This window comes from Papilio polytes, unplaced genomic scaffold (genome assembly GCF_000836215.1).
Source record: "Papilio polytes unplaced genomic scaffold, Ppol_1.0 DF824024.1, whole genome shotgun sequence".
Classification (NCBI taxonomy): Eukaryota; Metazoa; Arthropoda; class Insecta; order Lepidoptera; family Papilionidae; genus Papilio; species Papilio polytes.
In genome coordinates this window covers 1,418,528-1,434,026 of record NW_013525180.1, presented here as the reverse complement: position 1 = coordinate 1,434,026, position 15,499 = coordinate 1,418,528, and the positions used below count along the sequence as shown (strand labels likewise).

The 15,499-nt window shown below is 34.3% G+C and overlaps 4 protein-coding genes across 4 annotated transcripts in view; 2 read left to right on the top strand and 2 right to left on the bottom strand.

Moving 5' to 3' along the window:
• Positions 1–4,519, bottom strand: part of LOC106100927 (DDB1- and CUL4-associated factor 5) — a 6,928-nt gene extending 2,409 nt beyond the window's left edge. Inside the window, exons 1-8 of the mRNA XM_013279992.1 lie at positions 4,230–4,519; positions 3,513–3,670; positions 2,920–3,079; positions 2,055–2,184; positions 1,360–1,643; positions 783–901; positions 592–717; positions 7–105 (exon numbers count right to left, since the gene is read on the bottom strand). Coding sequence (XP_013135446.1) covers positions 7–105; positions 592–717; positions 783–901; positions 1,360–1,643; positions 2,055–2,184; positions 2,920–3,079; positions 3,513–3,670; positions 4,230–4,419 — 1,266 coding nt within the window. The 5' untranslated portion in view covers positions 4,420–4,519. The remainder of the gene's footprint in view (positions 1–6; positions 106–591; positions 718–782; positions 902–1,359; positions 1,644–2,054; positions 2,185–2,919; positions 3,080–3,512; positions 3,671–4,229) is intronic.
• Positions 4,520–5,037: 518 nt separating this feature from the next.
• LOC106101148 (RRP15-like protein) lies at positions 5,038–8,011 on the top strand. Its single transcript, XM_013280278.1, has 4 exons — positions 5,038–5,202; positions 5,268–5,728; positions 5,949–6,265; positions 7,755–8,011. The coding sequence occupies exons 1-4, from the start codon at positions 5,160–5,162 to the stop codon at positions 7,813–7,815; spliced, it is 882 nt and encodes a 293-aa protein (XP_013135732.1). The 5' UTR covers positions 5,038–5,159; the 3' UTR covers positions 7,816–8,011.
• On the bottom strand, positions 7,794–10,485 carry LOC106101147 (RAB6A-GEF complex partner protein 2). Its single transcript, XM_013280277.1, has 6 exons — positions 10,262–10,485; positions 9,987–10,192; positions 9,581–9,861; positions 9,165–9,317; positions 8,629–8,815; positions 7,794–8,240 (listed from the first exon to the last, which is right to left on the bottom strand). Exons 1-6 carry the CDS (start codon positions 10,381–10,383, stop codon positions 8,032–8,034), a joined length of 1,158 nt encoding a protein of 385 aa, XP_013135731.1. The 5' UTR covers positions 10,384–10,485; the 3' UTR covers positions 7,794–8,031.
• A 410-nt stretch (positions 10,486–10,895) lies between these two features.
• LOC106101146 lies at positions 10,896–15,345 on the top strand. Its single transcript, XM_013280276.1, has 8 exons — positions 10,896–11,101; positions 11,173–11,355; positions 11,447–11,677; positions 11,925–12,065; positions 12,842–12,962; positions 13,403–13,547; positions 13,622–13,678; positions 13,764–15,345. Exons 1-8 carry the CDS (start codon positions 10,988–10,990, stop codon positions 15,262–15,264), a joined length of 2,493 nt encoding a protein of 830 aa, XP_013135730.1. The 5' UTR covers positions 10,896–10,987; the 3' UTR covers positions 15,265–15,345.
• Positions 15,346–15,499: the final 154 nt, after the last annotated feature.

The window sequence follows — 15,499 nt, the reverse complement described above, 5'->3', positions numbered from 1 at the left end:
CTCGGCGGCGAGGCACTCCAGCTCGCGCTGCACCAGCGAGTCGAAGAACGCCATCATACGCTGGTCCTCCACCGTCGACTGCTCCGCGTAGTTGTGCGATATATACTAAAAAAAAAATCTTATTAATGTTATAAATTCGAGATTACATTAAGAGTTTGTAGCCAAAACTGATGAACGGATTTCGATAAAATTTAGCATAAATGTAGAGGATAGTCTGAAAGAACACATAGGCATTTATTACGGCATTGCTTTCGGTTTTTTCCACGCGGACGGAGTCACGGGCGATAGCTAGTTACCTATTGTACTTGCATAACGATGTATTAGAAATTTATTTCTATGTCTAAGTTATCAGCATTCGCATGCAGACTAACCCCGACTGTAAGCAGTAGTATATATTTACATACATACTGTTTATATTCATCATGAATAAAACTGCCACAAATCAACGAATGTAGGTCACAATAAAGTCGTTTACACATTTCATGTGTTTTATTTCTTTTTAAACGTAATTTTTGTGCGATATCTTTCTATGTATTTATGGAAGAGAGACAGTGCTATTCAGTGTTAGAGTATGTTGTATTTATAAATTACCTGTCCACTATGATGTACTAAGGAGACATAATCCTCGTGGCTGTAGATCTCTCGCGGGTTGTCGGAGCCCTGCGCCTCCTCTAACAGAGCTCCGCGCATCTGCGGGTACTCCAATGCCGACCACACCTAAACACAACATTGTTACTAACAAGAAACGAGTAATTTAAAAAAAGACTGAAATAAATTCCTACCTTTATAATTTTCTCGACACCTGAAGACGCGATGAGACAATACTGTGAGTTGTAGCGAACTTGATTCACTATCGACCTATGCCCGTACAATATGATGTGTGGGGGCTCCACTAACATATCTGCAAATATATATATTCCATTAATTTCAGTAAGGGCCTGTCCCACCACTGGCTGATAGAGCAGATAGCTTAAAAATGACGTCACTGTCAGATAAGGTAACAATATCCAATATTTCCATCACATTTTGTACACATTGGATTATTAAACAATTTACAATTTGGTGGGACGGGCTCTTAGAATGGTAACCTGAGCTCCCACAATTAAAAATTAATGTTATTACTATGAAATAACTAGAACAACAGTTTGTGTTAAGTTTATTGAACTACAATGCAGAAGTTATATGGGTTTAGTTACTAATTTAATGTAAAATTTGCGAAGGAAATCGCATATTTTACACGTTGGATTGTTATCAGACAATTTTCGTTTTGGTGGGACAGGCCCTAAGTCTTCTTAAATTTACAAGCATACATCTCATGGATTCTGAAATATTTAAAACCATTTAGAATGTGATACTAACCAAACTCTCCACTATCTGGTATCTTCCACATATATAGATTGAAGTCATCAGATCCGGAGAGCACAAACTGGTCGCCTTTGCCGGCGAAGCAGCAGCTTTTCATAGTGCACGAGTTGTAATAGTCTTGGTGGTAGAACTCCGCGACTGGTTCGGGCGAGTGCACCGCGTACAGCACGGGCGCTAAGCGACGCCGCAATGCAAGGATATGCGTACCCGCGGAGTTGAAACGGACGCTCATACTGTTCTGACAAGTGCCGTTGTTACCGAAGTAGCGAAGGACCGGGCTATTGAGGGAATAATTAAATTACTAGCTGTTGCCAGCGACTTCGTCCGCGCGCTATTAGAAAACAGACGAAATATGTAAATAACAAAAAACTACGTGTCTCTTGGGAATCGGTCATTTTTTGGGGATGAACCTTATCCTACGTGTACTCCAGACTTTGTTTTATATCTGTGCTAAATTTCAATAACATATGTTAAACCGTTGCAGAATTATCGAGTAAGCATAAAAAAAATGCATCCCATGGGAACGGTAACTATTTCCGGGATAAAAAGTAGCCTTTGTGTTTTTCCAGACTATGCTCTACATCTGTGCCGAATTTCATTGAGATCCGTCCAGCCGTTTAGCCTATAAACTCTAAAAAACATCCATCCATCATTCCATCCTAGCCTATTTATCAGAATTAAAAATTTACTGTTTGGGTGATCGCAGATCCCACAGAGCGACGCCGCCGCGGGCGTTCGCCGACACCAACATGCCCACTTGTTGCGGATGATACATAACGCCGTGGAACGCCTTGCGACTCCGCGAAATCACCATTGACTCTACGCGACAGAGGCAAAGAAACATCTCTACATTAAGAAGGTAACAGTTGAACAAACAATAAATTGTATAGTATCTAACAATAAGTCAGATATACAAAACACATAAGTTTTATTGTATAGATATTAATTTTTATTTTATCAAAATATCATTCTTATTGTTAATTTGTATTATTGAATGTTGTTGAAGGTGGTCAGGAGGTGTATTGCGAATTTTTCTGTAACTAGGATACCGCAAACAAAGCTGACTGTACTTCTCGAGGTTGTCAACTAACTCAACTAAGTTAATAACATAATTAGTTAAACACTTTTAAATGAAGAAATAACATTTTCAAAGTTTAATACTCCACAGCAAAACAAAACTTAACATTTAGTAAACAGCTATAAAGAACAAAACAAGGAAAATATTTAATAAACATCGCACAATCCCGTTTACAATGAATGTTAAACAGGAATATAAAATAAGGTAGTTTTCGGGCAACTGCGTATCTCATTCAGAATAATCCATAATAATGAAAAAGCTGTATCTATGTGTTTATTTATTCGTATCTTGTGCCTAATCTTCAGAATCAACTTAAAATGCATAAAGAGATAAATTTAAATTTCGAAAAGGTCAATACAAAATATTGTTTAAACTATCAACACAATATTGCACATCCTACATTGTGATATTTACTGAATACAAAGCATATTCTTTAAGAAATTAATATATTAATGTAATCTCGACGAAGATCTTACCATGAACAGATTGTCTTGTATCAAACAGCAGTAAGCGGCCATCATTCCCCGCTGTAGACACCACTCGTTCATTGAATGGGTCTATACTGAGGCTGCACACTGCCCTCTGGTGTTGCAGAACTTCCAAAGGGCATTTACTTTCGAGGTCATGCACGATGACCTGTTTCAACAGATTTTTTTTTAACAACTTATGAGCAATATACTAAACTAAAATAAAAAATTAAGATGTGTAACTGTAGAAAATAAGTCTTATTATTTTACTCAGATTAAATTAGTGGTTGATTAAGCAGTCTTTAACTGCCAATCTTTTTCCTTATCTACCACTAGCTTTCGCCCGCGAACCCGCCCGCGTGGAATTAAACAAAAACAAAAGTGAGTAGCCTATGTGTTCTTCCAGACTATCCCCTATATCTATAGCAAATTTCAGCAAAATCTGTTAAGCCGTTTAGGGTACAAACTCTAACAATCCATCCATCTAAACTTTCACATTTATAATATAAGTATGAAGTATGATTAAATGATACATATACAAAGAAAACTATTCTTTTTTCTTCATAGATAAAAGCTAAAAAAAGGATAAGCTTTACACTTACAATGTCATCGTTACCACCGGAATAAATTTTCTGGTTATCACTTGTGATTCCAAGACAAAATATGTTTGATTGGTGGACCGCTTTCATTGCCTCTGGCTTCCCATGATCCAGGATGGCCTGTCCAAATTGCCATAGCATCACCCTCCTGTCATCCCCACCTAGAAGACATGTGACAACAATCTGAATATGAGTAGACACAAGACATTGTATCAGGAACATTGGAGAGATTACCATTAAAGTAAATATCTGATCAAACAATAATATTTTTAATATCCTTCAATATTGAGTTAAATTGTTTTCTAATTAATAAAAAAGGAGTCAGTCTTTAACACTCTCTTACTGCCACAAAAGAACTATGAATTAAATTACATTGTTTTACTATGATTTATTCTTGAAATTTTGACTACAAAGAAGAGATTATAATTCCATTTAAGAAATAAGGAAATTTTTTTTTTATGATTAGAAATATCTTTGTTTTATATGGAATGATATTTTTCATTTATATTGCGATAAATAACATAACTGTGTCAGTGTTATGCGGTATCAATTTGTTATCAATATGTATTGTTGCTATGATAACGAAATTTAGTCATTCAACAATTCCTTAGACACTAAAGCTATGAATTAAACAATCTTTGTTAAAATTGTCACAAAAACATAAATGTCTTAAACCGGTAAGCATAAGCTTTACTACATATATTATAAAATATATTTTACCCGATACAAGTAATTCGCCATTGCTGGAAAACTCGATAGCGTTTACACATCCGAAATGACACACTAAATCTCGACGGTACAAATTTTTAGCAGCATTAAGTCGTTTAGAAAACAACTGAGATTGAACATCAGAAATAAGTCCAAATTCTCTTTTAGTTATATAAGGTAAAGGGTTCGCAATATTCGCCATATTTAGAAGATTTCCATTTTCCAGCGTAACAAATACATGGAACACTTCACTCTTTGACGATCAGCTGTATTTTATTTTTAAACATACTTGACGTTCCGTTGTTATCTTGTTATCCGCAAGTCAAGTTGTTTAATTAATTCCTATCGAATAAAAAGAATCATCCTTTTTTGCATAGCATTAAGTAGTATAACAAAAGAACTTAAACATATCGGTTTAAATAACATCAACTAATGCGGTAAACATTAAGTTAAAATATATCTAAAATCAAATACATTTTTAAAGTTTTAGTATCGGTTTTAATCTGTTTTACGTGGTTTTTGTTTTTTTGCTGTCTTTGGGTGAAGTGTTTCTAAATGTGTTACCAAGTTCCTTTAGTCGGAATAAATCGTTGGGTTTGGGACTGAAAGTTAAATTCTTAAAGAGTGATTGTTTTTACATCATAACGTAGAGTTAGAATTTTGTTTAATGCATTTCAAAATCAAAGTATCTAAGATCACACCCAATCCAAAATGAAAAATATTGAAGCCAATAAAAGCGATAAGGAAAATTTCAATTTTCCATGTTACAACATTGCAAGTCATTCTCTCTGGTTTTCCAAAAAAAACTTCAGCGACCTGTCAGGACAATGTCATCAGTCAAAGTGACAAACACGTGCTTGTGTTTTTGTGTCATCTAACAAATAGTGCGTTGCAGTATTAATTTGAAAAGGAAAATTTAAGATTTGTTACAAGAAAAATATAATGGTTATTTCTGCCATGACAAAACCAGCCGTTAAAATAACAGGCAAGTAGCCATTAGTTTATAAAAATTCATGTAATAACAAAATAATTTCAAGTCTTTTTGTGTAGTTTCAGATAACGAATCAGAATATGAAGGAGACGAAAGTGATGAAGACCAAATATCTACGAAAGCATCTGACAGTGATGGAGGAGGCGGGGGAGGGGTAGAAGGTGGCAATGACGCAGAATGTGGCAGTAATGAGGAAGGTAGTAGCGATGAGGAGATTGGTAGTGATGAAGAAGGTAGCAGCAATCAGGAAGGTGACAGTGAAGAGGAAGGTGGCAGTAAAGGAGAAGGAGTAATGTTAACAAATGAAGGCTGGGCTGACTCTGTAGCAAAGATTTTAGGTACAAATAAACCAAAAACTAAAAAAACTCTGGTATTATCAAGAGCTAAGAAACATTCAGAAATTGTAAAAAAAGTAAAAGAAGAAAAGCCAGCTTTTGAAGTTGTTGGTGAAAGTGAGGAAATTAAAACTGAGATTAAAAAAGAAGAAATAGTTTCAGTAGAGCCTCCTAAAAAGAAAAAGGTTTGCTTAATTAAATTCTATTGTGTGTCTTAATTGTTTTATGTTGTTTTTTTTGTTAATTATTGTTTAGCATTTCAAAAAGATCTACTTAAAGTAGATCAAAGTTAATTGTGTGGCATTTGAAAAGTATCTGATTTTGTGTTCTTTGTTAAAATATTATCTCCACTATTGTACATTTTAAAATTGTTGCAAAAATAGCTTATATTCCACAAAATTTCAGAAAGAAGAAAAACCTACTGTACGGATCAAACCAAATATCTTAGAAAAAGACAGGGAAAGACTTCTATCTAAAATAGCAACAAAAGGTGTGGTGCAGTTATTCAATGCAGTGAGAAATCAACAAAAGACAATGGATAAAGAGCTTGATAAAGATTTAACAGAAGCCAAAAAGGAGAAAATACTGAAGAAGTTTGATAAGCGTGCATTTTTGGATACACTTATGGGGCAGACGAAATCTATAATAGTTGATGAACAGACTAAGTCATTGAAAAATGAAGTTAAACCAGAAGAAGAAAAGCCTAAATGGAGTGCATTGAGGTATTTTATGTTATTAAAATTATATACTAAGGGTGAGTTGCACCATATCGCCGGTTACCGTTAAAGTTAAAATTATTTGAAATGGTAATATTTGGAATAATCTTAAAATTTACTAAGGATGAGTTACATTAACTAACTATAAACCTTAACCAGCACATTCCCGATGGTTACGTCTTCGGATGTTCATGATATTCGCTACACCAGTTTTGGGTTGGTCAAAATGACGTCATATTTGACACTAATCATAACCGCCCGATTTTGGGCGGTTATAGTTAGCGTTACGGTTAGTGTCAGTTCGGTAGTGTCAACTGTCACAAGCTCTTAACTTCAAAAGCACAAATAATGGAAAAAGTAATGGAAAAAGAAAATATCTACTATTATCCTATACGTAATCCAGAAGAATAAAGTCTTGCGTGCTCGGAAATAATGGATTTCCAAGATGGAACTCGAAATTTGGCCAAACATTCAGTTTGGACAAATTTCGAGTGTCTAAGGCCATAGCAACAGCGCTTGTCCCTTTTCTCTTATTTAAAAAAATGTCCTCCATAAAAGGTTAATTTATAATATGCATTGACAGGACAATTTATAATATGGAAAATAAATAAGATGCATTTATATTTGTATAATTTTATTGCTTCATTTTTGCTACATATTTGAGTAGTAAAGTAAATACAGTTTCAATAATGGCCCAAACTAGTTTATTTTCACAAGAGTTTGCCATTTTCTCCATCTCCGTGGGCAAAAAGTTTATTTCACTATAAAATACCATGCGTATGATACATAAATATAATCGGCGAAACATGAATTTCCAAACATTTTAATTTACGTAAATGTCATTCTTGACACCAACTTGACACTTTAGTGACATTCAGGTTTAAATGTTTCCATTGTAAAAACGAAAAACACATAAAACCTCTGTGAGAATATGTTTTTGCACTTGTAACCCTATTATAACTTTTACGATAACCAGCGATTTGATGCAACTCACCCTTATATTATAAATGTAAAAGTTTAGATGGATGGATGTTTGTTTAAGTTTGTTGCCTAAACGGCTGAACGGATCTCAATGAAATTTGGTACAGATGTAGAGGATAGGGTGGAAGAAGACATAGGTTAGGTTACTTAATTTTTTTTAATTCAACATGGATGGAGTTGCGGGCAAAAACTAGTTCTGTTATAAAAACAGATACTCTTTAATATCTACATTGAATTATTTGGATGGATAGATTGCATGATCAAGAAGCGAGCAATGACTGAGATGACGGATGATAGTTATTTGGATTATAGAAGTTAAAAACCCAGTGTGTTGATCCTACAGGAGTAGGTTAAGGAATGGGAGATGAATCTACATTGAATTATTTATAATATGGCATATATTACCTGTGTCAATTTTCTGTCATCAAACCTTATGTTTTACCAAATTTCCTACTCATGTCACCCTTGCAGAGTAACATTTTTTATACCTCATTAATTAATTTTGTGTTTTCAGAGATGACTTTATGATGGGAGCAAAAATGAAAGATTGGGACAAAGAACTGGCAGATGATTGAATAACTTAGTATATTTATTTTAATATGTACATACATTTAAGTATAATTAAATTTAATCTTAACATATATTATGTTGTTTCATTTAATAAAATCATACCAACTCATTTTATATCAATTTAGCACATAAAATGCCACTGTGTGTTACTGTCATTAGTGGCATTGACTGTAAAGTGTTTTTATCACACCCTACTGTATTTAAAAAAAAAACATTTTAATTTATTTAATACATAAAGTATAAGCATCACTCCTCACTGAATGTTGCGTTATTTGCTTAGGTAATGTGGAATATATTTTTACAGGTAGATTCCAAACCATTGTCTCTATAGGCACATTAAGTGGTGCATTCCAATCTTTTTCTTCAGGCGTAGGACAAAGCTTTTCATTTGTTGTTACAAATTCAAAGTGAAGTCGCCATCTTAATGACACTGTAAGAAGAAAAGTAATACTCTTTTATTTATTCATAATTTTCAGACATTAGGTTAAAATATTGATATACATTAGGAGAAAGACAGTAAGGTTTTTCATATTACAAAGAGGGAGTGGATAGTGGATGATTTGACGAGCAAATACCAGTACTATGGTCTTACTAGAAATAGTTTCTATAACCAAGTAAAATAGCATAGTTGTTTTCAATTCTCTAGCATGTAGGCATTTGCCCACCCTATTCCTGACATCACTTATGGTGTCTAATCAGCTATGTCTAATATAATTCTTTACTTATAAAATAAATATTTTGTATTTATTTAGGTGGAATAAGGCCAGAGACTTTTTATTTCGCAAATCTTTGAAGATAGAACTGAAAGTCACATTTACCTTCATTAACATCAAATGCTGGAGTTATATGCAAAGGTATTGGTAGAATCAGCTGAGAATGAGTCAACCCAAGTGTTACTTCATGATACCTGGCCACTGTCATTGATCTGCTACTTGATTCCTTATTGACATTTTTGGCTGGTGTTTTTGACTTTAATATTTCTTCCGGCTGGAGTGATACTGAAACCTGTAATATCAAGAGTTTTCTGTCATATGACATTATGAATTTAATATTAAAACTGCTTGCAAGAACAAATGTGTTGTATGAATGTAAACTTTCTAAGCAAATTGTCACGCTTGATATAACAACCTTAGTGTTTATAATATAACTAACTTTGGCCTAGAAAGTAAATAGTAATGTTCTTCCAGATGTTGTCTTGTTGTATAAAAATCCTTTCAGCAGCTTAGGCAAGAAACTAACAAACAATTATCCATCTTAGCTTTCACATTTGTGATATTCGTAAAATAAAATTAATCATAGTAAAATTGCAATTTTGTTTGTTGTAAAATAGAAACAATCATATATTTAACCATACCTGCATACATGTAACAGTGCCAACAGAGAAATCAAATGTCCCAACTATATCTTCACCTAATTTGTAAGCCGATTTAAACAGACAGAAGCGACCGACTTTGCCTCTTGTATTTGTTATCATGTATGAATTTGGACTCCTTCTTGCAGTAAGATTCTGGAATATGTAAAATATATTAAGTATTTTTTCTTTTGATGAACAGATATTTAACCCTTAATTCAATGGAGGTTTTGTAGCATAACAGTCAAAATCTCATTTTTATCTCTAAACTAAGTTCAGTACATTTTTTAAATTAAATTGTTTGTCACTCTCAACACTATCAAATTAAGGGTTAAGCATAAATTTTTTTTTTTTACTTTGATTTGTAGTTAATTTTTTTAACACTAAGATAATATAGTAATGAAAACAAGAGAATTTACCTGTAGAACCTGTAAAGCCATAGTTAAAGGTGTCTCCACTTTCCTTTCTTCTGAAAACGGGTTAGTGGGCTGTAGATCTTCAGTGGTCTCATTGCCACAAAGAGCTGCCAAGTCCTGCATATTCATAATGGGACTAATTGGTAGCACCCTGAATGGTATTCGCACCATTTTTATATGAGATCCCACTTTTTGTGTTGCAATAGTTATTTTGTATGAATATTTAATTGTTGTACCCCTATATGATGGGGCAGCTTCTATTGGTAAGGATTCTCTGTACCAAACTGAAATTAAATAAATTTTCTCAGAGTTATAATTATGTTGTACACTAGTAGGCATTATACTGGTAACTAATGTATTGGATAAGGAACCAATTACTAGCAAACAAATAAAACTTATATTTACTTACATGTTTTGGTTTCACCAAGTGGAATGGTCAGGTCACAAAACAATATTTTCGGTTTTGTATGAAAAACCACATCTCCAATATCACAAGATGTTACTTCCAGAGCCGTTGTCTTCTCGATAGATAATGATTTATCGCCAGGATTACCCGATGTTGAATAAAAACAGTGTATTTGCGCGGAAGCCCATGCCAAATTCTCTAAGATGTCACTGCGGAAGGTAATTGATTTTAGATTTTTTTTATAAAAACTAAACTTATACACCAATTTGTAATTTTACCTGTGGCTTTGCGAATTCCTGTGTTCAGGTTGAGTTGTGTGACAAAATGTAATGCAACATTCTAATGCTTCTCCAGCCAGGTAAACGGTACCTGTAGTTAACTTCGCTGAAAGTTCAATCATTATGTCGCTCGCAACTATTTATAATAATCACAGTGAACGATAATTTTAAAAAAAGAATAACAGTAAAGTTGTTTACAAAATATTTAATTCATATTTACTTTTCTACATTATTTGACATTTTGTTTCGATTTGAGTTTGACAATTGACACGTCAAGTTCTGACATCTAAACCAATCTAAACACGGAAAGATATAATTCAGCCACCGCTACCTAATTTTTAAAATATTGGGAATTTATGGATTATAATTTACGATAAAAGAAACAGTTAAATAATTCGTTTATTCCACCTTAATTTTTTTTCCGTACAGAATAACGTTTATGATTTGAAAATCTCCTTTTGTTCGACTCGATTTCTTGTCGTCTCAGCAGTTTAGAATACATAATTTGAAAGAATGTTTTAAACTAATTTATAACCAAAATTATTTCAAACTAAAAAGCTAAAAAAGTTAACCAAACAAAATGTTGGTCTATCTTAACATTGAGAAACGGAACGTGTCAAGGGACGTAACTTAACTTTTGTAACGAATAAAGTCAATTTGAATAGGCAATTTGAGAATCACATCAATTTTGCAAATGATCCCTATATAAAGCCATATAGTATTAAAATGTTAATATCGGACGGAATCAATCATGGCAAATTACAATCAATTATAGTCGGTGAATTAAAGAAAGCTGGATTAAAGCATCGCTTAAAGAAAATCATATTAAAGAATGTGAAAGTAAGTAAACATTTCCGGTCGCAATAGGATGACTTATTATTTTTATCTCACATTTGCCGTTTTTGTTACAGGATCATAAGACTGTATTTGGAGCCCCTCTAGTGAAAGTTCCATCATGTAGTGTAATTTGTTGTGGCAGTACATTGAGTATTCCTAATGTAGTAAGTGAAATGTCGTCTGTACTACGAGCAAACGCTAATGTGGAGGGTTTATTTCGTAAAGCTGGTTCACAAACGCGCCAAAAAGACATTAAGGTAATTTCTTATTAGTCCAACTACTATTCGAAAAATACTTCTATGTCCTATTGTTCAAATTGAATGTCATAATTTATTATGTTGTTTTTAGCGTTTGTTAGACGCTGGCGGCTGCGTATCAGAGGGACATCATCCGATAGATGTGGCGAGTGTGCTAAAGCTATATTTGCGTTGTTTACCGGAACCTCTCATTAGTGCTGAAGTCCAGGATTTGCTACTCCGATGCCGGGTGACTGCTGGAGAAGATGGACTTAAACCAATTTTACATACATTATTACTTTTACCAGTACTACATGTTCATTTACTACATTATATTATGGAGGTAAGATTGTTTTGTGTATATTTTATAAAATACTAGCTTTCGCTAGCGACTCCTTCTGCGTCGAATTAATAAAAAACAAAAGAAAGTACCCTATGTGTTCTTCCAGAATATCCTCTACATCTGTACCTTGTGGTCTCCATTACTGTTGAATTAGTATTTAAAAATATATCCCACAGGATTCCCTTTATGACCAATTAAGGCTCTTTTTGTATGGTAGTTAATTTGATAATTAATATATGTGTTTTAGCTTCTTAAGTTCATTGCATCAAGACACAAAGACAATCTGATGGACTCATCAAACCTTGCCATAGTGATGGCGCCCAGTATTATGCCCTTGCCGGCTGCATCCTCGGCTCAGAGGCTGGAACATCATGTGGCTCTTGTTAAAGTGAGTTTTACAAATAACTTAAGAATCATTTAGCTATAGGTGATATAATAATTAGTTAATAACTTGAAATGCTTTTAACTGACTTGTCAATAATAATATGTCATGTTTTGTATATTTGAATTTATTAAACACTCTTTTTGGACATAATTACACATAATATATCAGTATTGTGAGATAATTTCCCCCTTCATCCTGTTCAACAGGAACTACTTTCTATTATCTAATAGTCATAGTTATTAATAATAGTGTGTTGTACTATTATCAAATAAGTTGTAACAACTGTTATAAAATAAATCAAAGCCATATAAATTGTGAAGCCATAGCTGTATTAATCTAGATCTGAGTATATTTATCAAAAGCCTAGCATCAATAGTATTCAATAAATTAGTTAATGAACCCATATAACTTCTGCATTGTAGTGCAATAAACTTGTGACACAATTAAACTGTTGTCCTAGTTATTTCATAGTAATAACATTAATTTTTAATTGTGGCAGCACAGGTTACCATTCTAAGAGCCCGTCCCACCAAATTGTAAATTGTTTGATAACAATCCAACATGTAAAACATGTGATCGAAATATTGGATTTTGTTTCTTTATCTGACAATGAAGTCATTTTTAAGCTATCTGAGGTGGGACAGGCCCTAAGTAGTCCAACTTATTTCTAGCTTTAAGTACGATGTAATAAATAATAACTATTGTAAAACTGGTTCTTAAATATTATTTTTTGATTGACCTGTGTATAACTCATATGTAAATAGTGCATTTTGTGACAGATGTTTATAGAGAACTCTCAGTACATCGGCGTGCTGTCGGAGGAGCTGATGACGCAGCTGGATGACGACTGCGACCTGCACCACGCCAGGAGGAAGAAGCGACGGAGCGGCTCACTTAATAGTATGTTATCACTTATATCCTTATTCAGTTATCATAGGTACAATTAAAATCATACTTGGATATAAACATTTGTTATGAAAATAAAAATCTATGTTTATGATACTAGTATTCAATATTCAAGCGCCAATTGCCTAATGGTTTGGGGTACGGACTATCGATCTTGCGGTCGAGGGTTCGAATCCATAAATAAATTAACAAAAATTTACTAACATTTTTATAAAAAAAAAAAGTATAGAAGTCAAATTTAGGTAACATTGTGTTTAAGCCTCAATCCCTTTGAATCAGGATTCAAATTATTATTTGTCATTAAACTAAAAAAAGTCGTCGCGATAATTCAGAAAAATAGATTCATTGCACCCTAAAACAAATATACAGTTTCCAGTATTTAGTTTTTTTTTTAGGAGATTTGGATATAGGTGTGTATTTATTTCGTAATACAGGAATGCTTAGCGGTCTACGTAAGATGGTGTCAGGGAGCGCGAACACGCCCGCCACCGTGCCCGAGCACGCCAACACGCCCGTGATCAGCAAGTCCGCCGCCAAACGCAAGATGGAAGGCTACGAGGGACTTTCTGCCAAAATAAAGTATATCGAAACATTTTGTTAACTATTTAAGTAGATATTATTGTTTTAAATTATAATCAAAATGTTTGTTACAGGAAAGAAGTTACGAAAAATCTGCCTCAGCGAGAATTGTCTTTTACGCCTATGAAAATGTAAGTTTAAATGTAAAAGCTACATAGTTTTATTAACCTCTTTATATAAAAGTGTGTAAAAATTAATAGATCTTTCTTTTTATAGGGGTATCACTGAAAGAAAAAGGTTGCGACTAAGCTTCAAGGACATAAAGGACACACCAAATATAAACTCTGAAACCAGCGTCAGCAGCGAGGACATGCTGACGTCTTCTGAGAATTTGTTCAGTGCTCACGACACCATAGACCTATCCCCAGATATGAAGCAACCTGACAAGGACTACGTCAGGATCTCCAAGCAGGAGTACGAGGAGATCAAGAGCAGAGTTTCCGCCATAGAGAACAGACTCTCCAGAGAATTTACGGACGTTATCCCCAACGTGCAGCCCTTGCAGCACGTGCAGAACGCATACGAACAAACCTTGGAAGAGGTCGCCATGCTGCACTGCCCCAGCTCCGAACATCTCGCGCGACGACTCAGCAAAGAACTCAAGATACGACCAAAGGAACAAGCCAAAATTATAAGATCTCCTAGTGCTAGAAAAATAGGCTCAATTCGACGCCGATCCAAGGAAAACTTAACCAAAATCGTCCGACACAAATCATGGAACGTGTCGACGCATTCACAGGCTAGTCAAAATTCCGACAGATTCTATCCGTACGGCGGAGTCGCGCCTAGAGAAAGAACGAGTACTATGAAACCAGAGTCTGTAATTAAAAGTGAGCCCGTCGATGATTGGAATCTATCTAACTGCGATAACAATGTAAATAACATGTCCAATTCGAGTCAAAAGTACAGACTAAGGAAGCGAACTAGTCTCGCGCCAGATTACAACCTAAACAAAACTATTGGCAAACCACAACCGAGAAGATCGCTCAATATCACAATGGATAACAGTTACGACGGTATTTCAGAAAACTCGCTCAATAATAGCGACAAATCGAATTCAAATCAATATCAGTATTATCGAAATAACACGAAAAGTATTAAATATTCTAATAAACCATTGCAACAAAAATGGCGCAGCGCAGCCGCGTTCTTTATGGAGAAGACTGGTGAAGTGGAGAATGATAGTCAAACTGGAAGACCTTCTGTAAACAAGCTGCGGCAACAGAACGCCGGCGCAGTACTCGCCAAAGCAAAGCTGTTCGAGTCCAGCTCCGACAAGTCCTCGGAAAGAAACGACAAAACCGAGTCCAACTTCGCTAGAAGACCTCGAACGAACGGACAAAACAAACCGCTTAAAAGTATTACGAACACTAAATCTAAGATACCAACTTCCCCGAACATACCCAATAGACTGAATAAAGAGTATAATAGAAATTATTTACGGCCTTATCCGACTACTAGTGAAGGTAAAGAGGAATCAATAAATTTGCGGTTCAATAGAAAAGCGACGACTCCAGTAAAAAAAGTAGTTTCTCCTCAAAATATGGCTCAGAAAGCTCAAACACCAGTTATGAAGAAACCATTGTGCCAACCGAGAAGTTTACGAACTCCGGCTCCTTCGGGCGATGTCAAGAAACTAAACACTCCAATGAAAGCAGTGCACGTGTCGCCGCGGAGGCGGTCTCCCCGACAGAAGTTGCAACGTTCATTTAATTAATTCTAATCCAGTATTTTCATATACAAGTTAATCAAATGGTATTAATAGTAAGATTTAGCTAATAATTGCAATGATTATTTGTAAATAGATATATTATAGATAATTAATAAAGCTTGTTAATTTTTACTGAAAATCATTTGTTTTCTATACCCGACATTTGCAGTAGTAAGTTATTATATCATTCTTATATGAATTTTATCTCATTGTAAGGTTTGTAAAGTGACTTTGATATTTA

Coding starts and splice junctions, on each gene's coding strand:
- LOC106101148 (XM_013280278.1), top strand. CDS start 5,160: ATGGTTATTTCTGCCATGACAAAACCAGCCGTTAAAATAACAG. Junction 5,203..5,267: donor ACCAGCCGTTAAAATAACAG/GCAAGTAGCCAT, acceptor CTTTTTGTGTAG/TTTCAGATAACGAATCAGAA. Junction 5,729..5,948: donor AGCCTCCTAAAAAGAAAAAG/GTTTGCTTAATT, acceptor ACAAAATTTCAG/AAAGAAGAAAAACCTACTGT.
- LOC106101147 (XM_013280277.1), bottom strand. CDS start 10,383: ATGATTGAACTTTCAGCGAAGTTAACTACAGGTACCGTTTACCTGGCT. Junction 9,862..9,986: donor ACTTGGTGAAACCAAAACAT/GTAAGTAAATAT, acceptor ATTTAATTTCAG/TTTGGTACAGAGAATCCTTA. Junction 8,241..8,628: donor AGCATTTGATGTTAATGAAG/GTAAATGTGACT, acceptor TTCTTCTTACAG/TGTCATTAAGATGGCGACTT.
- LOC106101146 (XM_013280276.1), top strand. CDS start 10,988: ATGTTAATATCGGACGGAATCAATCATGGCAAATTACAATCAATTATA. Junction 11,102..11,172: donor TCATATTAAAGAATGTGAAA/GTAAGTAAACAT, acceptor TTTTTGTTACAG/GATCATAAGACTGTATTTGG. Junction 13,679..13,763: donor TCTTTTACGCCTATGAAAAT/GTAAGTTTAAAT, acceptor TTCTTTTTATAG/GGGTATCACTGAAAGAAAAA.